Source organism: Tachyglossus aculeatus, chromosome 7 (assembly GCF_015852505.1).
Source record: "Tachyglossus aculeatus isolate mTacAcu1 chromosome 7, mTacAcu1.pri, whole genome shotgun sequence".
Lineage (NCBI taxonomy): Eukaryota > Metazoa > Chordata > Mammalia > Monotremata > Tachyglossidae > Tachyglossus > Tachyglossus aculeatus.
The window spans coordinates 29,269,979-29,278,520 of record NC_052072.1 but is presented as its reverse complement, the minus strand read 5'-3'; the positions used below and the strand labels follow the sequence as shown (position 1 = coordinate 29,278,520).

Sequence of the window (8,542 nt, the reverse complement as noted above, 5' to 3'; positions counted from 1 at the left end):
CTAGACTGTGAGCTCATTGTGGGCAGGGATTGCCACTGTTTATTGTCGTATTGTACTTTCCCTAGCGCTTAGTACAGTGCTCCGTACCTAGCAAGCGCTCAATAGATATGATTGAATGAATGAATGAATGAATGAATGAATGAATGAAGGGTCTTCTGGGGATCCTGGGATGGCTGACCTCCTTCGCCCCTTCCTACCCCGCTCCCCCTCCGCTGACCAGAGCTCCTCCCACCCCTGTGTCCATCCATCCTTGTGGAGACTTTGGCCTCCAGCAGAGGGAGGGCCAGTCCTCAGCTGGGTCCAGCCAGCTTGGGCTTGAGGGGGAGGGAAAGGAGGGGAGGAGTCGCTCTGAATCCGTCCCGAGCTCGGAGGCGATGCCAGATGCGCCGCTACAGTCGGACCAGCAAGTCAGGCACCTCCCCACTCCCCGGCAGAGAACCCAGGGGTGCCCGCCTCCTCTCACCCGCTCACCCCTGAGGCCCCAGGCCAGACACCTCCCCTGCACTCAACATGTCCTGGTTGTGCTTCTTGGCCTTCTCCCTTGCCACCGTGTCTGCTGCGGGGGTGTCACCGAGGATGGTCCTACCTTCCCAGGGCCGCCATGCCACCACGGGGGGAGAGGCCCCGCGGCTACGACTCAGGAGGGGCACCAAAGATGACGAAGCCAAGGGGGTCCAGCAGTATGTGCCAGGGGTGCAAGTGGAATACCCTCGGCCCATTCACCCCATCGGGCTGTTGCCCACCAAGTCCCTGATGCTCAATGGCACTGACCCATCTCAGAGTGAGGGCACCTGGGGAAACGGGCAGAGGCTCCTGGGAAACCTGTCAGGCTCCCCAGGTCGGAGGCTGCAGATCCAGAACCCGCTGTACCCGGTGACAGAGAGCTCTTACAGTGCCTACGCTGTCATGCTCCTGGCCCTGGTGGTGTTTGCTGTGGGCATCGTGGGCAACCTGTCGGTCATGTGCGTTGTGTGGCACAGCTACTACCTGAAGAGCGCCTGGAACTCCATCCTTGCCAGTCTGGCCCTCTGGGACTTCCTGGTTCTTTTCTTCTGCCTGCCAGTCGTCATCTTCAATGAAATCACCAAGTGGAGACTGCTGGGTGACGTATCCTGCCGGGCTGTGCCCTTCATGGAGGTAAGATGCCCGGACACTGGGTCTCCCCCGTCATCCCCTGGGGTGGCTGCTGTCGGGCCTGGACGGCTGTCCTGAATAGCTTGCCTTTGGGAGCTTGGGACCCGAGGAAGGGCAATCCCACGGGGTCCCGGCTGGAGGAGAGAGAAAGGAGATAGAAACACTGCCCTATCGGGGAGGGGCTGGGGTTCCGCCTCGGAACACCTGGGTTCCAATTCCAGGTCCATCTTCCGTGTCTCAGTTTTATCCACTTCAGTCAAAGAATGGGTGATATCGAGGGCCAGGGTGTGATGGGGGCCCCCAAGGGGCCTGAGTGGAGGGAAGAGGGCATGTGGAAGGAAACAGATTCCCAGCTCTGTCTCTGGCTGCTCTCTGCACCTCAATTTCTCTCCCTATAAAAATGAGAAAATGTCTGGGGAGGTTGGCACCTGTCCCTGGGATCTATCTGTTCTGCTCTGCTCCCTTCTACTCTACCCTACTCTACACTGCTCTGCTCTGTTCTGCTCTACTCTGCTCTGATTTACTCTGTTCTACTCTGCCCTACTCCGTTCTGATCTTCTCTGCCCTGCTCTTCTCTACTCTGCTATATGCTGCTCTATTCTGCTCTGCTCTTCTCTGCTCTTCTGTGTTCTGCTCTGCTCTGCTGCACTCTTGTCCTCTCTACTCTGCTCTTGCAGAATCGTGGCTGCCGTGGCGGAATCGCTCTTGTCAGTCAGGCAGAAGCCCAGATGATGCCAACCAAGCTCCCAAGGGTCTCATTCTCTTCTAAGCATAAACTCCTAGGCTGGAAGGCCCCCAGGGTCATCTCAACCCCCCCCCACCCCCCCATTCCCCACTCTCCCATCTCCAAGCGGAACTGCACTCAGGGAGATGGTTGTCTCATTTCTTAAACATCCCCCAAGAAAAAGACTCCATGGATTCCTTTGGCGGTGCAATCTGATGTCTAGCAACTGTAGCAGACAGATAGTTTATCCTAAAGCCTGAACTCAATCCCTCCCGGGGCATTTGAAGACCCATCCTTCTGTCCTGTCCTCAGTGTTCCTAGAGAACAGCTGCTCCCCTTCCCTGCCCCCTCCAATATGTACCGAGGGATCTGGGGGCCCTCAGCACTACATAGGGCTCTCGTAATCAATCATATTTCCAGGTGCCCCAGAGCTGATCTTGACATCTGTACAGAGTAGCCCAGTGGGGAATGAGGATTCCTGGGTTCTAGCACCAGATCTGTTGTGGTTGATGATGACCTTCTTTCTGTATAACCTAAGGGAGTCACTTAGCTTTTCTGGGCCTCAGCTTCCTCCTCTGACCAGTGGAGAGGGGAAGGCAGAGTTCAGATAAACACAGTGCATGAAGGAGATTTCCCTGCTCACCTCTGATGGTTAGGCCTAAATCTCACCCTCATCTTAGTCCCCTGACAGGTCCTTGGGTGTTAGCTCCTAGAAGCCTTTGCAGGGGAATCTCTATATTACAAGGTCAGTGGCTTTGCTTCAATATTGGGATTGGTTCTCTAGGATTCTTGCCAATGCGCCCTAAATCCCCAACACTCTGGTTTTCTCTGTCTCTCTGTCTGTCTCTCTCTCTCCCCCACCGCCCCCACCTTCTTTCCCTGCTCTCTCACCATGCTCTGGATATTCCCCTCTCCCCCTACAACCCTTCTGTTTATCCAAGCCTCTTCATGAATTCTGTGTGGATGGCTCAGTTCATTTCATCAGGGACTCACCGTGAGGAGGAAAGAGACATAAATTTCCCAGCCTAGCAGATAGGGACCAGCTTTTACCCTCCTGCTTCTCTTCCCTCCCACCAACTTCTGCGTCACTTTCAGAATGCCAGAAAGCACTGTTTATCCCAGCCCTCCCTAGGCCCAAATTCTGGTTTGCCTACCAGAGGTTCCTTTTGGCAAGGTGGTGCGAATCCAGTATGGGCTGAATTGGGTATTGCTGTGTTGCTGGAGGGAGTAATTCAGGTGAAGAAAGGCTCAAAGATACTTAGAAGACTGCAAAGAAAACTGGGATATATTGTAAAACTCTCTATCTTCAAGGTTTACACCCCACCTCTATGGCCTACATTTCCTTTCTGTTCTTTTCTTTCCACTCCTTTTATCTCCAGTCACACAAACTTTCATCTCTGTCTCTTCTTGCCCTTGGGTTTTCTTCTTTGTCACCCTCCTACCCAACTCTGGACACTCAAGGTCCTTCCAACCCTGCCTCCTCCAGGGACCCCACTCTGATTAAATGTAATCAGTTAATCAGAAATATATACAAAATGGTCACCCTGGTCAAATCCCTGAAGAGAGAGACAGGAGGGAGTAGATGGAAAGAGAAGCAGCATGGCCTAGTGGGTAGAGGATGGGCCTGGGAGACAGAAAGACCTGGGTTCTAATCCCAGCTCCTCTACCTGTCTACCGGGTGCTTTGGGCAAGTCACTTAACTTCTCCGTGCCTCAATTACCTCATCTGTAACATGGGAAGTAAGTCTGAGAGCCCCATGTGGGACATGGACTGTGTCCAACCAGTTTAGCTTGTATCTATCCCAGTGCTTAGTACAGTGGCTGGTACAAAGTGAGTGCTTAACGGATACATAAAAAAAAAGACAGAATCCTTCCTCTCAGGCAGCTAAATGTTAAACGGGGTAGACAGGACAGCGGTGTAAGAGATAATCTTCAAACACAAATATGGTATGAAGTGCTACAAAAAAACAAAGGATGGAAATTCCTTGATAATCACTTCAGGGATCTTCACAAGGTTCCCAGGAATACTGGGATGATTGGAGGCAGAAGGGGGGCCTCGAAAACACTAACACAACACTGTTGAATTGTCCTCTACTTTCCCATGTGCTTAGTGCAGCTCTCTGCACACGGTAAGTGCTTAAGAAATACCATTGATTGATTTGAGGAGGATTTCCTAGAGGAGGTAAGTTTGGTGGGAAGCAGTGTGACCAAATGGAAGGAGCACGGCACTGGGCTGGGGGTGAGGAGACTTGGGTTTTAATCCTGGCTCTGCCATTTGCCTGTTGCGGCAAGTCACTTCACTTTGCTTCAGTTTTCTCATCTGTAAAATGGGATTTCAATACCTGCTCACTTCCTACTTAGACTGTGAGCCCTATGTGGGACAGGGACTGTGTCCAACCTGATTATCTTGTATCTACCCCAGTGTTAGCATAGTGCTTGGCACATAGTGAAGCTTAACATGGCTCGGTGGAAAGAGCACGTGCTTGGGAGTCAGAAGTCATGGGTTCTAATCCCGACTCTGCCACTTGTCAGCTGTGTGACTTTGGGCAAGTCACTTAACTTCTCTGTGCCTCAGTTATCTCATCTGTAAAATGGGGATGATGACTGTGAGCCCCACGTGGGGCAACCTGATTACCTTGTATCCCCTCCAGCACTTGGAACAGTGATTGGCACATAGTAAGCACTTAACAAATACCATTGTTATTATTAACAAATACTATTATTATTATCATTGTTATTATTATTATTATTATTATTGTTGACTGTCTCTGAAGAACCACCAGCAAATAGGGGAAGCTTAAAAAATATTAAGCCAGAGCAGGTGAACAGCCCCTGTGCTGGCCTGGTTGAGGGTCTCGAGCCAGAAGACCTCAAGAAATCTAGGATTAGTTTGGCTCAGGACTGTGGGAAAAAGGAACTGGGGCTCATTCTCGAATCAGGAGCAGGAGCCCCAAGATCGAAGGTCTGAGTTCCAGCTTGGGCTGGGGGCCGGACTTTCAAAGAGAGCTCCTGTGGGACCATAAATTAGGACATTGATTCCTGCAGATGTGGCTTCCTCTGGGAGAGGGAAGGGGTGTATTCCCTGGAGGGGGACCTAGACCCTGGCTCCAGGGTGGCAGAATGGAGGGTTATTCTCTCCCTCGATCCTTAGTCTCCTCTGCTCTTTTCCCTGCTGGGCCTGGCTTCTTCCTCTTGGCTCCTTTTGTGGGAGTTGAATATGCCAGGAAGGGTGGGAGTGGGATGGGTTGAGGAGGAATCCTGACTGGGGCCGGATCCTCACGACTTAGGGAGGAATATGGGGGAAGGGTGTTTCTGGGCCAGGACCAGGCGAGTACACTGACAGTCCCCAAGATTGGCAGCATGGTCCTAAAAAGGGAAACCTAGGTTGACCTTCCTCTAGCCCCGGGAGGCTGGACCACTGTGTTCTTGTCTCAACTCGCTGAACGTTGGCCCGTGGCTCTCATTTTGGCTGCAGGCCCTGAGAGACAAAAAGCTCCCCACTTCCCAGTTCGAAGCCAAAAAGCCCCAAACTCCTTTCACCCCCTCCCCTTAATGCTCGGCTCCTGGGGAACGTCTAATGGAGATCTTAGGTTTCCTTGCTACAGGCTGAAGCCTGGGCCTTGCAGTTTTGGGTAGGACCTTCTAAAGCCGGTGAATCAGTTTGTCATCACAAAACCGAACAAGAGAAGTCTGGTGCCTGCCTTCCAATCAATGAATCAATCATATTTACTGAATGTCTACTATGTGCAGATCACTGGGCTAAGTACTTGGAAAAGTACAATGCGAGTTGGTAGACACAATTCCTGCCCTCAAGGAGCAGCATGGCCTAGTGGAAGGAGCACAGGCCTGGGACTCAGAGGAGCTGGATTCTAATCCTACTTTGCCAAATGTTTGCTGTGTGACCTTGGGCAAAGTCACTTAACTTCTCTGTGCCTCAGTTCTCCTGTTCCCCCTCCTACTTAGACTGTGAGCCGCATGTTAGACAAGGACTGATGTCCAACCTAATTTACTTGTATCTACCCAGGTGCTTAGAACAATGTTTGACACAGAGTAAGTGCTTAAATATCATAAAAAGGGAGCTTACAGTGTAATGAGGGAGACAGATGATAAGATCAATCTCAGGTAAGGGAAGCTAATAATAATATTAATAATAATTTTTGTGGTATTTGCTAAGCACTTACTATGCGCCAGGCACTGTACTAAGCGCTGGGATGGATACAAGCAAATTGGGTGGGACACAGTCTCTGTCCCACATGGAGCTCACAGTCTCAGTCTCCATTTTACGGATGGGGATCTGAGGCCCAGAGAAGTAACTTGCCCAAGGTCACAAAACAGACAAGTGGTGGAGCCAGGATAAGAACCACGACCTTCTGACTCCTTGGCTCATGGTCTATCCACTAAGCCAGGCTGATTCCTAAGTGTAAGGATATGTACATGCATGTGGGGGTGGGAGTGGAGAAAGCATTTAAGTGCTCAGGAGGTGGAAACAAGTGCATGGAAGAGTGCACAGTAGCCCTGGGCTACTGGGGCAGCCCAGCCATCCGGACCAGTAGCCTTGGACTCACCTGCCCCTTATGGAGCAGCTCATGATAATAATAATAATAATAATAGTATTTGTTAAACACTTACTATGTGCCAAACACTTACTATATGCTAAACACTGTACTAAGCGCTGGGACAGATATACATGATAATCAGGTCCCACGTAGGACTCACATTCTAAGTAGGGGAGAGCGTAGGTATTGAATCCCCATTTTGCAGATGAGAGAACTGAGGCACAGAGAAGTGAAGTGACTTGCCCAGGTCACATAGCAGGTAAGTGGCAGAGCCGGGGTTAGAACCCAGGTCCTTTGACTCCCAGGACCATCATCTTTCCACGGGGCCACACTGCTCCTAGTTCTTGCTCAGCAAGTGTCCGGACTAGAAAGAGGATTTGGGCCCTCCGGGTATTGACTCCAGTCTTTCCAGCCTCTCTGAGCCCCATTCCCCTTCCTATCTTAGAAGAAGCATGGCTCAGTGGAAAGAGCATGGGCTTTGGAGTCAGAGGTCATGGGTTCAAATCCCGGCTCTGCCACTTGTCAGCTGTGTGACTTTGGGCAAGTCACTTCACTTCTCTGGGCCTCAGTTACCTCATCTGTAAAATGGGGATCAAGACTGTGAGCCCCATGTGGGACAACCTGATCACCCTGTAATTTTCCCAGTGGTTGATGTGCTTTCCACATAGTAAGTGCTTAATAAATGCCATTATTATTATTATTATTACCTTGTCCTCAGGCCTAACCCTCCCTCTCCTCTCTGCCCCCACAGGTTTCCTCTCTCGGGGTCACCACGTTCAGCCTGTGTGCCCTGGGCATCGATCGCTTCCACGCCGCCACCAGCCCACTGGCCAAGACCCGGCCAATCGAACGCTGCCAGTCCATCCTGGCCAAGCTGGCGGTCATCTGGGTGGGCTCCATGACCCTAGCAGTGCCCGAGCTCTTGCTGTGGCAGCTGGCCCAGGAGACGTCGCCGGCGACGGGTGCCGCGGCGGACTCCTGCGTCATGAAGCCTTCCTCCGGGCTCCCCGACTCCGTCTACTCCTTGGTGTTGACGTACCAGAATGCCCGCATGTGGTGGAATTTTGGCTGCTATTTCTGCTTGCCCATCCTCTTCACCGTCACCTGCCAGTTGGTGACCCACAGGATCCGCAGCTCGGAGAAGAAGCCAGAGTGCCGGGCCGCTAAGCACGGCCAGTGTGAGGCCCAGCTGGACAGCACGGTGGTGGGGCTGACGGTGGTGTACGGCCTGTGCACCCTCCCGGAGAACGTCTGCAACATCGTGGTGGCCTACCTGTCTCCGGAGCTGTCCAAGCCGACGCTGGAACTCCTCGACCTCATCAACCAGTTTTCTATCTTCTTCAAGGGCTCCATCACCCCCGTGCTCCTCCTGTGCCTCTGCAAGCCGCTGGGCCAGGCCTTCATGGACTGCTGCTGTTGCTGCTGCTGCTGCTGTGAGGAGTGTGGGCCGAGCGAAGCCTCCTCGGGCGCTGGCTCGGACAGCAAGCTGAAGACAGAAATGTCGTCCTCCATCTACTTCCACAAGCCCAGGGAGTCGCCCCCGCTGCCAGGGCTGGGCACGCCCTGCTGAGGCCTGGCTTGGGTGGGCCGGCCTGGGGTCCTTCAGCAGGCCCCAAGCCGAGCCGGTTTGGTCCTGCCTCTCCGCCCAGACAGGGACTGGACTCACCTTGTCCCAAAGTCTCTGGGTGTGGGTTTTGGGATGTGATGGCCCCTTTCTTCACCCCGAGCCCTCCTGGGTCTTCGGGGCCTCTTCCGTTCTGTCCTGCCCTTGTAGTCCCGGCCCCATCTAGTAGCTTTGCCCTCCTCTGCCCAGCTCCCGGGCCCCGATGCTTCCTCCATGAGCCTCGGCTCCCCCGCATCCTGCCCCATCCTCTCTGCCTTCCCATCCAGGGGTCCAATCTGGGAAAGGGAGATCCCGTTGACAGGGCGGAGGGCCTCTTGGCAGGTTACAACCCAACCCATGTGGCCCTCCTCTCCTGTTAAGGCTCCACCCCTTGCCCTCTCTCTCCCACCTGCCTCATCTCTCTGTTTCCTCCCAGAATCCCACCCTATCAAGATCCTGTCCTGAGCGTGGCCCCGTAGGAGACACTGTTGTCTGAAAAACCAATAAATTAGGTAGCACTACATGC

The 8,542-nt window shown here is 52.9% G+C and overlaps 1 protein-coding gene across 1 annotated transcript; it reads left to right on the top strand.

Moving 5' to 3' along the window:
* Window positions 1–395: 395 nt before the first annotated feature.
* GPR37L1 (G protein-coupled receptor 37 like 1) lies at window positions 396–8,542 on the top strand. Its single transcript, XM_038749245.1, has 2 exons — window positions 396–1,137; window positions 7,165–8,542. The coding sequence occupies exons 1-2, from the start codon at window positions 511–513 to the stop codon at window positions 7,981–7,983; spliced, it is 1,446 nt and encodes a 481-aa protein (XP_038605173.1). The 5' UTR covers window positions 396–510; the 3' UTR covers window positions 7,984–8,542.

Excerpts from the sequence above, each read along its gene's own strand:
- GPR37L1 (XM_038749245.1), top strand. The coding sequence starts at position 511 with ATGTCCTGGTTGTGCTTCTTGGCCTTCTCCCTTGCCACCGTGTCTGCT. Across the intron at positions 1,138-7,164 it reads GGGCTGTGCCCTTCATGGAG|GTTTCCTCTCTCGGGGTCAC; the intron begins GTAAGATGCCCG and ends CTGCCCCCACAG.